Source organism: Hyla sarda, chromosome 1 (genome assembly GCF_029499605.1).
Source record: "Hyla sarda isolate aHylSar1 chromosome 1, aHylSar1.hap1, whole genome shotgun sequence".
NCBI classification, from domain to species: domain Eukaryota; kingdom Metazoa; phylum Chordata; class Amphibia; order Anura; family Hylidae; genus Hyla; species Hyla sarda.
In genome coordinates this window covers 581,821,600-581,838,479 of record NC_079189.1, presented here as the reverse complement: position 1 = coordinate 581,838,479, position 16,880 = coordinate 581,821,600, and the positions used below count along the sequence as shown (strand labels likewise).

At 40.2% G+C, this 16,880-nt stretch overlaps 1 protein-coding gene across 8 annotated transcripts in view; it reads left to right on the top strand.

Moving 5' to 3' along the window:
• Positions 1-16,880, top strand: part of DCC (DCC netrin 1 receptor) — a 533,618-nt gene that overhangs the window by 343,475 nt on the left and 173,263 nt on the right. For all 8 annotated transcript variants that reach the window (XM_056545057.1, XM_056545065.1, XM_056545088.1 and 5 more), the window contains exons 11-12: positions 5,510-5,648; positions 10,372-10,421. In XM_056545057.1, the coding sequence (XP_056401032.1) occupies positions 5,510-5,648; positions 10,372-10,421 (189 nt within the window). The remainder of the gene's footprint in view (positions 1-5,509; positions 5,649-10,371; positions 10,422-16,880) is intronic.

Below are 16,880 nucleotides of genomic sequence, written 5' to 3'. Positions count from 1 at the left end.
CTTAAAGTTTAGTTGTTCTTTTCTGTCTGCCAACATTGCTCTCTACTGACATTTCTGTCTGTCTCGGGAACTGTACAGAGTAGAAGAGGTTTGCTATGGTGATTTGCTTCTACTTTGGACACTTCCCGAGACAGGTGTCATCAGTGAGCACTTACACAGAAAAGAACAACTCAACTTCAGCAGCTCATAAGTACTGAAAGGATTAAGATTTTTTAATAGAAGTCATTTACAAATCTGTTTATTTTTCTGGAGCCAGTATATATATATATATATATATATATATATATATATATATATATATATAAAAAGTTTTTTTCCTGGAATACTCCTTTAAGACCCAGCAGGAATTGCTGCCAGAAAAAAAAAAAAAAAAAAAAAATATATATATATATATATATATATATATATATATATAAATAAAAATGCTCCAATATTATGCTAATTTAATTTAAATTATGCTGACATTTTAAAACAGTTTTGTGTTGTTTTGGTGTTCAGGAAATATTTTTTTTAATTTAATTTTTTGTTTGTTTGACATCTCTCCCTCTTTGAGGTCTGCTGGGAAGGTTTGAGGGAGGTTTTATTCAGATTAGATGTATGTATTAGAAAATTTATGATTTTATATGTATGTTTGCGTGTATTAAAAAAACATACACACTAACACACACACACACACACACACACATATATATATATATATATATATATATATATATATATATATATATGATTATATGTTTAGATTGTTATGTGCCACAATGTATTCTGCCTCCAATAACCTTGCGTAAAATACTGCATCCAGCATGAAAAGGAAAAAAAAAATATGGCTTGTGGTCCTAGACATGTTAAAGGGTGTAACCATGGGATAATACAATGACTTTTGGTCATCCGATCATCATATCTTGGAATCGGTCACCGTGTTGAGATTCTTGTGATTGAAGATCAAATTTTTAAATTGACTTGTCCTAAATTTTTAATTTAAATCTACCTTTCACCACCAATCCTTATATATCATCAGACTTTGGGCACTGTCGGATACAAAAACTTTTAATATGTTGTTACTCATTAAAAAATAAAGACCTTTTGTAATATGATTGTTTAAATTTTTTTTTGAATATTTAATAAAGGAAAATGTTCCTGAAAATCCTACCACTAGAGGTCTCCATACCTACTGGGGCACTAAACAGTCCTGCAGCAGCATCCGGCTTGTCCATGAGTCACTCATGGACTGCATGAACACACGCACCAATCACCTCCCACCACTACAAGGAAAGGACATGACCCCTTCCACCACACACCAATCACCTCCCACCACTACAAGGAAAGGACATGCCCCCTTCCACCACACACCAATCACCTCCTACCACTACAAGGGAGGGACACGCCCCCTCCCACCACACACCAATCACCTCCTACCACTACAAGGGAGGGACACACCCCCTTCCCCTGAGAGGATTTCTAACATTGTGAGCAAATGAAAAGATATATTTCTATAATAATTATAGGTGATAGAGGCCTAAAAATTACATGTACATGGTCAAGATTAGGTACTGAGTAACATATTCTTATTCTTATTAATATTTTTTGTGGGATCTGAGACATACGCTTTCATTTACATATTTCATTGGGTCATCCCAGTGCCATTTCTATCATCTAATTGTTATATCATACCCTCAATATTGATTAGAATACTCTGATGGCCACAATGAATGCTCTTCTATACAGCTGTTAGTGCAGGGTAGTTAGGTAATACCAGATATTAGACTCCACAACCATCAAGCTCGGAGCGATTACTGTAGGATTGAGGCTTCTTACACCATTAGTCAGACTGAATCTAAGGCAATTAAATGAAGATCTGGAGGTCACTTCTCTGGAAGGACATAAAAAAGTCATCAGAGAGAAATGAACTTACATCATGTTCCGTTTGCTTATAAAACATGTGTGAACATCATCAATGAAATGAGGTAGAACGGGAGATAATGTTCATGTTCTGTGATGATGATGGATAAGTCTCTGAAGATTATAATTTCTACACAGTTCTCAGTAAAAATAAAGTGTCCAATGCTACACTCGCTATGAACTTAAAGGGGTACTCCGCCCCTAGACATCTTATCCCCTATCCAAAGGATAGGGGATAAGATGTCAGATCGCGGGGGTCCTGCCACTGGGGACCCCCGGGATCTCGGGTGCAGCACCCACCTGTTGCGGCTTCGGGAAATGCTGGAGGCTTCGGCTCCCGACCACGGTGACGTGAGATCGTGACGTCACGACTCCGTCCCCGTGTGACGTCACCCCCCGCCCCTCAATGCAAGTCTATGGGAGGGGGCGTGGCAGCCGTCACGCCCCCTCCCATATACTTGCATTGAGGGGGCGGGGTGTGACGTCACACGGGGCGGAGTCGTGACGTCACGATCTCACGTCACCGTGGTTGTGAGGCATTAGGATGAGTGACTCCAGCCCTGCCAGAAGCCGCAACAGGTGGGTGCTGCAGCAGAGATCCCGGGGGTCCCCAGTGGCGGGACCCCCGCGATCTGACATCTTATCCCCTATCCTTTCAATTGGGGATAAGATGTCTAGGGGCAGAGTACCCCTTTTATACCTAGTCACCTGCAAAAAGACATTCATTTTCATGTTTAATCGGTTTCGGACCCCCAAGGTGTTGTTAGCAGAGGTGAGCGACTAAATTCAGCACAAATCAAAAGTGTTCCTAAATTGGTAATAATTTTACGAATTTACTATTTTTTCGATAAATCTCAAAATGGTGTCTGCCGCTTTTAGTCTTTAACAGCCACACATGTCCGGCATTGTTCATCGTTTTTCACACTGAACTGCTGCTTCTGGTGCTACTACCACTACAACTACTAACCCTACACAGCCGTACATCTCCTGCCATTTGGCAGCCAGTGTTGCTTCATGGGGACAATATTTTCCTCAAAGTATGAATTAAACCTCCCTCTCCCACCTTCATCCAGCAAAAAGTATATTTTAGTTGATTAGTCCAAAAACATCCAAAAATTGCACTTTTATGATTGATCTTCAAGCAAATTAGCTACAGAAATTAGTTTTTTTAATGGAATAGGAACAGATCCTAAACGGGTTATCCACTATAATGTGATTTTAGTATGTACCTGCCAGACAGTAATAGACATACTTAGGAAGGATCCGTGTTTTTGAGCTAAATGGCTGTGAGTCAACTTAATCACTGTGGCTATTTTTTTGTGAACGGGCTGTTTCCTGTTGAAGTTCCTTCCCTCAAAACTACAAGTCCCACAATTCCTTGTTTGTAAGTGTGAGGTCACTTTTCTCCTTCCCACACATCTGCCTTGAAACACATTTGTGCTCCCTTCAATGCAATAGACCAGTGTTTTCTAACCAGGGTGCCTCCAGCTGCTGCAAACCTACAATTCTCTACAGAATGATCTCCTTCCTACCCAGCGATTGCTCCACCCATTGAAGCACATACAGGCTCCTTTGAACACCTGAATAGTGATGTAACCGGGCAACATTGTAACCTGGGAAACCTGACACGTCATTTTGTATGTGTTAAAAATAAACCTTGGGGCAAAAATCACATAAGAATTTGTTATACCACCATGAAACACAGGTACGGACACTATATTGTGAACTACACTATCTTTACAGCCCCTGTAGCATAGTCAAATAAAAAAAAAATCCTGGAATACCCCCTAATGATCCCAGCAATGGCCTAAGCTTCTGAAGTTTCTTTCCCACCTCAGGTATCCCTTAAAGTCTGAATTGATCCTTCTCTCTGATCAAAAAGGACATTTAATGGAATCATTTTAATTAAAGCAAAAGACAAAAGCTATTAAATAAGAAGAGACTCACTAAAAGACAGCCTCATTTTATAGCCTCATCCATTTCCCTCCTCAGTAAGGTTAGTGCCCTGATCTTTGTATGCCATTTCAAGTTTTATGGGGCACATTAAAGGTTTGGAGACACAGGCTCCGGCTCTATTAAGAAAATCAGGGACAGAAGTGATTTCTAAATTTTAAAAAATATTTTTATTTCAGTCCAAACTATCCCTTTGATATTATGTAGAGTCGTCTCAACTATGGTAACTTTCATCCGCATAGTCATAAATCAAAGTCGCTTAATATCAAATCGGGAGTCAGGAGAGCGATGAAAATAGATGTGATGAAAATATTGGGCTCTGCTTTTGATGGAGATTTCACTAGTGGAAAAAGATAATTACTGTGGAGTGTAACAGAATGCAATAAAGCTAAAGGCACAAATGGTCTGTTATATCATTAAATACTGAGACGTGCTATATAGCGATCACTCAAGAGAGCCGCAGCCTTTTCCCAGGAACTTTCCATATCATTTCCGCTATTAAATTTGACAGGCTAAACCTCCAAGTGTCTATTTGTCATCCATCCATCACAGTATCAAGACCCATGTAAAACATGAACAGTTACAATGTTGCCAAAGGATGGGGGAGATTTCTTCAAACTAATTGAAATGTTTAACGTCCCTTCACCGGGTCTCAGTCAATTAGAGGTTTAAATGTTTGGTTAATGTGAAATGCAGGCACCAGATTGTCATTTAACACACCGTAACTCTCATATGACTGAGACTGTGCACAATGATTGGTCAAATACCTTTTTCAGAAACTGCAATACCATATCTGACCACTTGGTGTGCTGTTTAGTAAAAGCATGTTTATTAAGAAGTAGAAGCACTTTCTTTCTTCTCGTTTACTACATGATACTACTCTTAGTGCTTGAAATATTTAGTGTGATAAAAAAGGGTTGTCTCACACAGACTTTCGTTTTTTGAAAATAGAAGTTTACCTGACTCTTGGTCATGTTCTCTAACCCACTAAAATCAGCCGTCCTTGCTGATAGAAGCCACATCTAACTAAATATTCCCGCCCTGTATGGTATGGATATACTGCATCCAACAGTACAGGAGCCACATAGTGGCACTTTATTCTCTTTCATAGACCCTCTTGAGTTGGCAAGAAGCCATTTTTTAGGATATCAGTATGTCCTAATAGGTCATATAGACTGGTGTTGTCTTCATGGGACCCCTATCTTATTGACTACATAAGTCATTATGAAGTTTGACCTCTGTTTCCATCTAATACGGTCGGCCAGAATTTTATTTTTAAAAAAACATGGCTGCTTTATGCCAAAAATAGAGCCACTTCTTCATAGGTTGTAGAAATTGTTCCAGTTCAGCTTAATTAAGTACAATATTTTTAAAGCGTAGACCAAACCCAACCCATAGGCAGGTGTAGTGCTATTCCTGGAATAAAGCAGCCTCCTTTTTCTAGTCCCGGACAACCCTTTTAACTTTGTAGAGTTGATGCCATGCAACCACACTTTTGGGATCAGAATCCATTACTATTTTACAATGTCAAACTTTTCTAAAAAGAGTGCCAATGTCTAATGACAATCTTAAGAAATCAGTGTCAAGTTACTTATTATACGATAGTATTATAGAAAAATGTATAGGGTAGATTTAATTTTCTTTTCTTCTTTCCTAGAATATTGAAGTCGACGGGCTGTCGTACAGATTAGAAGGTCTTCGGAAGTTTACAGAATACAGCATAAGAGTCTTGGCATACAACCGCTATGGACCAGGAGTCTCTACTGAGGAACACACAATTACGACACTGTCTGATGGTAAGATAGGTGTCTCTACATGTGATTAAAAAAAATGAAAGCTGAAAAATCCTGTCGAGTTTATCAATGTATGACCGGACAGAGCTGAATTACTCTAGAATTTTGTAACCATTTACTTTCCTCGAACTATCATATGCAGACACCAGGTGGCGATACAAAGCTATCAAATATTTAGCTTTTTGGCTACCTGTATGTTACCTGTCCTTGTTGCCGCAGGTTGATGTGTCAGACTGCTGCTCAGCCAATCACTGGTGACAGGCATGTCCCATCCCAGACAGTGATAGGCTGAGCAGCAACATGATGTATTAATCCCCAACCCCGGTCTTCTTCCTGGTGCCAGGGCCCAATATGTAACACTGCTACTCAGCCTATCCCTGGCCAAGGCGGCTCATTTGCATATGCAGTAGTCCCTTAAGTTACAATATTAATCAGCTCCAGGATGACTATTGTATTTTGAAACCATTGTACCTTGAGTCCATAACTCTATGGAAACCTGGTAATTGGTTCTAAAAGCCCCAAAATGTTATCCAAAAATAGGAAAAACTAAGGATTAATGAGAAATAAGTAGATAACTAATACAGATTAAGCAAATCTTTACATATAAAAGTAAGAAAGATCCTCTGGGAGCAGTAAATCACTGTCTATGTAGAGGACAGAAGCTTCTTCAGGGTCCTGTACAGTACACACAGTCTCCCAAAAAGTAACATGCAGCTGCCCTCCCCTGGTGTCCAAAGGAGCAGCACAGGTAAAGAGGAGTACAGAACACGTAATACCTCCCTGCACTGTAGGGGGCACTACCAGACAGACAGCCAGTGCATGTACTTTAGTAATACAGGGGTTTTTACCAGTGAAATGCCCATTTTGACTGGTCAAGTCTAGCCATTGACCGATGGAAGATCTGGACTGTCTGTAGCATTGTGTGTTGTGTTTGATTTCAAGTTACAATGGTGCAGAAAAGACCATTGTATGTTGAAAAGATTGTCACCTAAGCCAAGTTGAGGGACCCTTGTAGTGGTAAAGAATAAAAATGTGGCTGTCCAAAGCCACCACTAGAGGGAGCACAGTGTAGATTGGGTTTAATAACTTAGTTTAAGCTGTAGAAATAAAATGAGCTCAACCTATGGTAGCTGTCGGCAAAAGCTATGACTGTGCAGGATAGTCATCACTAAGACCCCCACAACACCTATGTGGTCTGGCTTTTTGTTCAGCAAACTATTTTGTACACCAAAGTGGGAAAAGATAAATGAACCCCACCAGCTGACTGCTTAGAAACAGGGCTGCCCATTTGTAGTCATTGCTGTAGATAAGGATTGCAAGTAATTTAGCTACTCTAAACAGTGTTAAATGGCTTGATATGGGAAGGACCATAAAATAGGTTGCTTTTCAGACCCCTGACTGGTGATTTGTTCACTTGTACCATAAGGGGCTTGAGTCAAAAGAACCTTGTGATCTTTAAAGGGGTACTCCGCCCCTAAAATCTCATTCCCTATCCAAAGCATAAGGGTTAAGACCGCTTCATAAGGGATAAGACCACTTCAGGGACCCCCACCCCCGCGGTCCCTGAAGCGGATATACAGATATAGCATATTTTTACTTTAACTTAACCCCTGCCGCAACGTGGTACGCAACACGTTAAATGTCGCCTTTGCTATATCTGTGGATAAATAAAACAACATAGAGTTTTCCCCCGCTATGACTTGGAATGTGCCCGTGTATTCCAGAGCAGAAGGAATTAGTAATGAGAGATTTTGTAAAGTGTTTCTTTACGGTGTTGTCAGGCGGCGCCGCGTTGTTACTAACTGACATGTGTCACAGCAGAAAGAACTCATTGTGATTGCTTAGCGCCCTGGTACAAATAAGGATCAGCGCTGAAGTCGGCATTAATTGTGGGGCTGTCATATATTCCGCCAGCTCGGTACACGCCGGGGCTGTGTGACATAACGTTGGCTTTTATATGTTGTCACATGAAATGTAATGGCAAAAATAATCAAGCGGCACTTCAGAAACGCGCTATAAAGTCTTTATGTGGCTAGAAGCTCATACTGCAAGCAAGGTGAGCACTGATTTCTTTGACACTACATCATCTGGTGTGCACCTAATACTACCGCCATACAGAAGAGCAGCAGTCACAAAAAAAAAAAAAAATAATAATAATAATAATAATAATAATAATTTAAGTGAATATATTGAATTTAAAATTAAATAATAATTTTATATTTTATTATTTTTATTATTATTACTGGGGACTGGTGTCACAAAACAAAATTATTAAAAGTATTTAATTTTAAAGGACAAAGGACAACTGCAGCGGCATTACACTTATCCCCTATCCACAGGATAGGGGATAAGTGTTTGATCGTGAGGGGTCTGACCGCTGGGACCCCCCCGATCTCCCTAACGGGGCGCCGCCATAAGTGCTCATGGTGAGCGCTAAGGCGCGTAGCGTCGACTTAGATGTCGACGGTGACGCCCCGTCTCCTCCCCGTCCCCATACAGTTCTATGGGGGATGTGTGGAGGAGGCGTGCCTGCTGCAACGTCATGCTGCGGCTGGCACGCCCCCTGCATGGGAGAGCCGCGGCCCCGTACAGGAGATCGCCAGGGGCCCCAGCGTTCGGACCCCCCACGATCAAACACTTATCCCCTATCTTGAGGATAGGGGATAAGTGTTTGTAACACTGCAGATGTCCTTTAAACTATATGTAAATTAAATATTTATTATTATTGTCATTATTAAATAACAATAATAATATCATCATCATCATCATTATTGTTATTATTTTTTATTTATTCATTTATTTTTCAAAATTTCTGCCTCCAAATAACAAAGTGTTTCCCAACTAGAGTGCCTCCAGCTGCTGCAAAAGTACAACTCCCAGCATGCCCAGACAGCCAAAGGCTGTGATCTTTATGAGAACTTTTTTTTTAAAGACCCTATGGAGGCAATACAGATCTGTCCCTATTAGTGTTGTGCGGCATAGGCCATATTCGAATTTGCGATATTTTGCGAATATATGGACGAATATTCGTCATATATTCGCTAAATTCGCATATTCGTAATATTTGCGTTATATTTTCGCATATACGAAAATTAGCATAGGCTAAAATTAGCATACATGGAAATTAGCATATGCAAAAATTTGCATGTGCGAAAATTAGCATATGCGAAAATAAGCATATGCAAATTTTCCCATATGCGAAAATTCGTACGCCAGTCTCACACAGTAGTATTAGAGCCTTCTTTACACCACACAAGCTGGAAGCAGAGAGGGATGATCACTGTGATGTGTACTGTGGAAAAAACAAAAAAAAAACGAAATTCGTAAGTGCTATATTCGCGAATATTCACGAATTCGCGAATATGTGATATTTGCGAATAAAATTTGCATTGCGAATATTCACGAGCAACACTAGTCCCTATATGTAGAAATGGGTTCCAAAAATTAATGATCAGGACTTCATTCAATATCAATATTCTCCCCATAGATGTTAATGATCTAAAAGAAGTTCTCTGGAAATTATTCTTATGATTCTTCTTATTATTATTATTATTTTTTTTTTTTGCTTATACAGTTCAGCATAGGCTTTTATTAGAAAATAATGTATGAAGAGGGTATTGTGTATGCATTGTGCTTACCTGTTTTAGCTGATGTGGTATGCATGGGATAGACTTCATTTTTGGTTTGCAAATCCACAATGATTTAGTTCTGTAATGCAGCCCATATTTCCCATTAATGTAGCTGAGGGTCAGATGTTTGATTACTAATCATCTAATTAAAGGGGTACTCCGGCCTTAAGACATCTTATCCCCCTATCCAAAGGAGGCTGTCACGCCCTTCACATAGGCTTGCATTGATGGGGTAAAGCATGATGTAACACTGGGGCCGGGCTGTGACATCACGTTACTCTTGCCCCGTGATCGTGATTCATCAGACAGGAGTGAAGGCTTATGATAGCGGGGTGATGGAGGCTGATAATAGTGGGGTGCTGCATGGAAGATTGCAGGGGTCCCCAGCATCGGGACCGCCATGATTAGACATCTTATCCCCTATCTTTCGTCTTTGGGCCAGAGTATCCCTTTAAGCTGCTAGTCCACTGGATTACCCAGGTGACTCAATGTACTCATAAGTGAGTTGGAGTCAGTTCACATTATGTGCATATTTGATGCATTTTGTTATTCAAGGTGCAATTTTTAGAGAATTACAAACTGGTAACCACATGACCTAGTTACTGTAATGAAATGTATAGATGCAGCTGTGCTGAAATAAAATAAATGGGCAAAAATTTTTTACCTGAGTGCCTCTTTACCTAAAGTAACTTTGGGGCTCTATGATTTTTGTATAGGCCAGGACCTTTGTAAAGGTTTTCTTGGGCTTAATGTATTGATGACCTATCTGCAGGATTAATTTCAGATCGGTGGTTGCTAACACCTGGAATTCCCAGTGATTAGGCCAGAGCTGCAGTACCGGCATATACTATACAGTGACACAGAGCCAAAATCAGACAGCGCCATACATTGTGTAGTGGCCAATATTTTAACTAAATGGGAGCTGAGCTGCAGTACCCAGCATGGCCAGTACACAGCATATGGCGCTGTCTCCTTCTAGCTCTGTTCACTGTGTATGCGGGAGCTGTAGATCTGCTGAACTGCTGATCCTCGCTGATGCTAAAAAGAATACTGTATTATTCTATTATTTTCTTACACCTGCTTTTGTTTTCTTCTAGTACCAAGCGCCATGCCTCAAAATGTGTCATTAGAGGTGGTGAGCTCAAGGGTAAGTTTCTGTCGTCATTTCTATTAATATAATTTTTTTTTAATAAAAATATATAGTCTGTAAATAGTTTGCGAAATGTTAGCTGAATTCTTAAAGCTGCTTTTTAGATGGCAGAGGGAAAGATTTCTAATTTGACTGACTAATGTGTTTTTTATCACATCTGGCCAGGGTGTGCATGTTGCGCTTTGGTTAGTAAGGAGTTACAGGTCCGGGCCAATCAGCAGCTGAGAAGGGGTATTTGTATCCTCCACAGCCCTGTTTCTGATCACACCGGTTATTTTGTGTCTGCCATGGCTTAGTAGTTCCTACCCGTTTTATTAGTTTTTAGCTTAGTCCTGTTTGTTACTGTCTGTACTGTGGTCAGTTTAGTCATGCCTAGTTTGATCTCTGTATTAGTAACTTGTATTCCTCCATGGTTAGGTCCTGATCCATAGCTTTGCTTTGCCTCTAGCCTAGAGTTTGGTTTCACTGTGTAATCCAGTACCTGTGAACCCTGATCTGTATAGAATCTTGACCCGCATTCAGACCTGTTTGTCTTTGCTCTTATGCTTGGTGTGTTTCTGTGTTTAGTCTTGTATTATCCTGACCCAGTGTATCCTTATCTGTATAGTGTTCTGACTTCAGTTAACCTGTTCACTACCTTCATTCCTGGTTTATCTTGCCAGTATATTTCCTGGTATCCTGTTTTGTTCATGTTTTCACACCTGCCATTCATTGCTTTGGTTCTGATGCTGTTAGTCAGAATATATACAGTGATCCCTCAACATACGATGGTAATTCGTTCCAAATGAACCATGAACCAAAATGAATTTATCGTATGTTGAGGGATCCATGCAATAATAATAGACAAAGTTATACTCGCGTGTCCCTGCCGCTCCGGACCGCCACCATTGCCCTGGATCGTCACTCTTTATTGCCGTCATCACGTTGCCGCGCACGCCGTGCCTATTGGATGACGGGACGGCGTGCATGGTGACATGATGACGACAAAGGAGGGCGATGGCCATGCAGCGGAACATGAAGAGGATGGTCCGGAGTGGCAGGGACAGATGAGTAACACTCACAGGAGCCCACGGAGCACATTAAATGGCTATCCGGCTATCCAGCTTAAGCAGTCTGCGCTGCCGCATAGCCATTTATGCGATGGCCCAGACATACAAAAGCATTGTATGTTGATGCTGCATTCAACATGTGATGGCCTCTGAGAGGCCATCGTATGTGAAAATGATCGTATATCGGGGCCACCGTAATTCGGGGGGGTCACTGTACTGACATATATACATAGCTATGTACCTGCCACTGTATATTCCTGACATCTTTTTGTTTATTCTTTGCATTCCTGCTGTTGTACGTTATTCGGGTTCCCTGTCTGTTTGTTATATCTTGTTAAGATGCAGTATATGTTGGGACTGGCGCCCAGTTGTAGAACCACTGCTTAGGGCGGTTATGCAAGTAGGCAGGGAAAGGGGTTCTGGGTAAACTAAGGCACAATATTCCCTGTCCTACATGACACCGATATTTGGTTTTCTAGCCTGTTTCTACTTTATTACAATTTTAGTTTATTCAAATAAAGATTTCTTAAATCACATACATTATTATTTGGGCAGCCATCTTGCATGAGTTGGTGGTCTGCTTTGTTAGCAGTTCAGAAATTTGTTTTACACCAGTCACATAGACCATAAAGGGTAATTTTAAGTAATAACACCTATCCCTTATCCACAGAAAAGGGGATAAGTGTCATATTGTGGGGGTCCGACAACTGGGACCCCTTACAATCTCAAAAATGGCCATGTTTCATTCAGTGTTTAAAGAGCTGCCAAAGTTAGCCAAACAGTGTACTTGGCTATATCCAGCAGTCCCATAGACAAGTGTGGTGGTGCACATGCCATTCCATGCTCAACAAAGACTCAGGCCCCGTACTTGAAATTGCTGAGGGTCCCAGTGGTCGGACAAGGGTTGTATAAGTGTGGTAACTTGGAATATCCCTTTAACAACTTGTAGTCCAGCAATGACTCACTGTCTACTATAGGGAGTTTTGTAGGCATACTGAGAAGTCAATGTGCACGGAAGAGGACGAGGGGAAAGGTAAGAATCACCTATTGTAAATGGTGGTTCCCATCTTATCTATAAACTGCTGTCACCATTTATTGCATTTCTTCCTGTGATGAGACATTTTCTGTACAGAAGAGGAAGTACTTGCTTAATGATTAGAGTGAAAACTTCAACATTTCATAATATATATATATATATATATATATATATATATATATAGATATATAATGATGAGAGAAATAAGAAAAAAATTGTCAAAGAAAATATAATAAAAAATAATTTTCTGAGGTGATGCATGATACAAATGGTGAGGCAAAATACTGATACAGTAAAATCTCCCATAAGACTTAATGTATTTGCACCCTCCGAAAAGGGGACACTCTCAATAGCCGATGCGGACACACCCGAAAGGGAACAAAACACTCCTATTAGGGGGCAAAATACTCCCAATAGGGGACAACCAGGCTTATGTGCCGGCCCTACCTTGTACACAGGGCCATCATTAGGGGGTACAGGCAATACCCCAGTAAGGGGCCCAGGCTCCTGGGGGCCCAAGGCCCCCCAATGCACCCGCAGCACAGAAGCAGTGGTCTCCAGCTTCTGTACGTCCGCCGGCTACATCATTTACCCCCCTCTCCTTTCCTGATCCCCCGTGCCACTTTATTTCCCCTGTGCCCAATCATTCCCCCCTTTTTAACCCCCTGTGTCATATAATTTCTTCTTGATCCCACTTTTGCTATTTCAAACCCCCTTTATTGCCCTCTTTTCAAATTCATCACCCCCTCTTTACCACCCCTTGTGCCATCCCCCCCCATATCCCATTCCATTCCCCTTTATCCCCCTGTGCCATTTTATTCCCCCTTTATTCCCCTTTGCCACTTCATAAAGAGAGGGGATGATTAATTTACACAAAGGGTAATAAAGGGGGAATGAAATGGCACTGGGGGATCAAGGGGAAATTATGTGGCACAAGGGGTAAGGGGGATAATTTGGCACAAGGCATGGGGGAATGAGATGACACAGGGTATAAAGGGGGATGAAATGATACGGGGGGAGGGATGGGGGGAGATTAAACGTCACTGGTAGATTCTACTGTAATATTGTTTTTTTTAATCATATTTTTATAGGTAATTCCATTCTGGAGTGAGTACAGGACAGTATTCTGTCATTTAGAAAGATTTTTGAGCCTTTTTTCCCAATAGGGGACATCTCTCAATAGGGGACACTTTTGTATTCCCCGTGAGTGTCCGCTATTGGGAGATCTACGGTACATAGGATTGAAAGAACACCAAAGAGAGAATGACTGTATCATGCTCTGCCCCCACCAGCCTTGTGTTTAGAGTGTTCCGTTAAGCAATGTCCGGGCATATTGATGTAGGTTCAGTAAAATCTGAGCTTGGATACAGTAAAAAGGCACTTTAACCTTGAAGAATATAAAATAAGTCCTGTCCGGAGCCTGTGTACTCTAATCACTCAGATAAGAGCGGCCATTACTGCAGGCTCTACCGCTTGGCAAGGTATTTGAATGCTTACAAATATTGATCTGTAATAACCGTATTATATTTCTTCACTCTCACATCTAAGATCGCAGCAGAAAATCGTCACCCTGGCCGCACTTACTGTAATTGTTACTAGAATAAATATTTTGTAGCTCCCGTTACTTTTGCTTTGTCAGATATATTCTCTATTATAAAACTTTACAGTTCATTTTCCTATAATTATTGAAATAGAGGTCCGCTGTGCTTTCTATGGATTTTCTAGTTAGGATATTCTACTGAACACTGAGAAGAAAAGTGTGCTGCAAACCACAACTGACAGGATTACCCATTCACTTAGTGCTATGCGTTGTATGGAGTATCTTATACTACATGAGGAGTTCTTCTTCATTCATATTTAATACTGGATGCTGTGGGCTGAATAGGATCAGGAAGTTCTACAAAATTTAGATTATATATATACAAATCAACATGCAAATGTAACTCTCATATCGATGTATGTATTAGTCTATTTAAGATCTATCAATCAAATCTGATATCTATGTATGTATCATATCTCAATATAATCAATTTGTATCTTGTTTATAACTATCTTGAATCTACTCTCTCTGATGTGTATCATCTATTGCATCTGTATCATATCGATCTATCTATCTATCTATCTCATATATATCTATCACATATCTATCTATCTATCTATCTATCTCATATATATCTATCTCCTATCTATCTATCTATCTATCTATCTATCTCATATATATCTATCACATATCTATCTATCTATCTCATATCTATCTATCTATATATCTCATATCTATCTATCTATCTATCTCATATCTATCTATCTCTCTCATATCTATCTATCTCATATCTATCTCATATCTATCTATCTCATATCTATCTCATATCTATCTATCTATCTCATATCTATCTATCCCATATATATCTATCACATATCTATCCATCTATCTATCTATCTATCTATCTATCTATATATCTCATGTCTATCTATCTATCTATCTCATATCTATCTATCTCATATCTATCTATCGCATATCTATCTATCTATCACATATCTATCTATCTATCTATCTATCTCATATCTATCTATATATCTAATATCTATCTATATATCTCATATCTATTGCATATCTATCTATCACATATCTATCTATCTATCTATCTATCTCATATCTATCTATCTCATATCTATCTCATATCTATCTCATATCTATCTGTGGTAGCGGGGTGTGATGAGGGCAGATGTTGTTACCCTAGGGCAGATGGCATTAAACCCTTGTATTCGTGACGCCAGGGCGGGGTTTTGCCTATAAGCACCCAAAGGTTTACTGCTGGATCCTGGGTTAGGCATGGGGGGCAATAAAAACTCTGATGCCAAGTTACGGACAACGATAGCTTTACTGAGGGTAGACAGGGTAGGTAAAGGAGGTGACCAGTGACGCAGAGACCTTAAGAGCTTGCTGGGACTTGTAGTAGGACTGGACAATTGAATGCAGACCACACTGACTTGACAGATGACAGGGACTGACTTGACTTGACTCATAAAGCTGTGACTTTTGCATAGTGACTTGGTGGCTGCAGGACTTGACTTTGAGGTCTCCAACACTCTGGACACACACACTAGGCACGACTGACCTCAGCAAAGACTTATCTCCAAAGAGGAAAGAGCAAAAGAGAGAGAGAGCTAGCTCCACCCAGGGCTTATATGGGGGAGACTAACAGGGAGCCCATAGGTCACCCCTGGGGTCACCTGGTCACTGGTACCTCCTGGGTAACAATCACATGACATATCACATGGTACAACTCTTAAAGCAACATTACATTTTATATTACTTTACATGGTAAAACATATTTACAATGGGGAAACAAGTGCAGGGGGCCTTGGGGACACTGAAGGAGGCGGCCTGATAGGACAGCAGGAGCACAGGGTAACACCTCACGTACTGGGCCACCACATATCTATCTATCTATCTCATATCTATCTATCTATTTATCTAATATCTATCTATCTATCTATCTATCTCATATGTATCTATCTCATATCTATCTATCTATCTATCTATCTCATATCTATCTCATGTGTATCTATCTCATATCTATCTATCTATCTCATATCTATCTATCTATTTATCTCATATCTATCTATCTATCTATCTATCTATCTCATATGTATCTATCTCATATCTATCTATCTCATATCTATCTATCTATGTATCTCATATCTATCTATCTATCTATCTATCTATCGATCTCATATCTATCTATCTCATATCTATCTCATATCTATCTATCTATGTATCTCATATCTATCTATCTATCGATCTCATATCTATCTATCTCATATCTATCTATCTATCCATCTATCTATCTTATATCTATCTATCTCATATCTATCTATCCATCTGTCTGTCTAATATCTATCTATCTATTTCATGTTTGTGGTGAGGGTGTGATGAGGGCAGATGTTATTACCCTAGGGACAGATGGCATTAACCCCTTGTATTTGTGATGCCAGGTCATGGTTTAACCTCTTCACCACCCAAAGGTATACCGCTGGATCCTGGGCTAGGCATGGGGCAAATATTGACTTGGACGCCAGGCCCTTTTAAAAATGAAAGAAGCGATCAGATTGGTTGCTACTGGGCAACTTATCCTCCACAGCACCTGCACTGATGATTGTGTCTCCTTGGTAACAGACTACAAACATAACTTGTGTAGTCAGACTGTGCATTCGTGTGTTACTCCTTTCCATCTGCCTCCTGTTCTATTACTTGCAGGTTATCAAGAAGAGGCAGCATGGGTGTGGAGTAACACATGTCTGCAGCATCAGACTACACATGATATGTTTGTAGTCTGTTCCCTTGGAGACACATAGAACAGCACAAGAGCT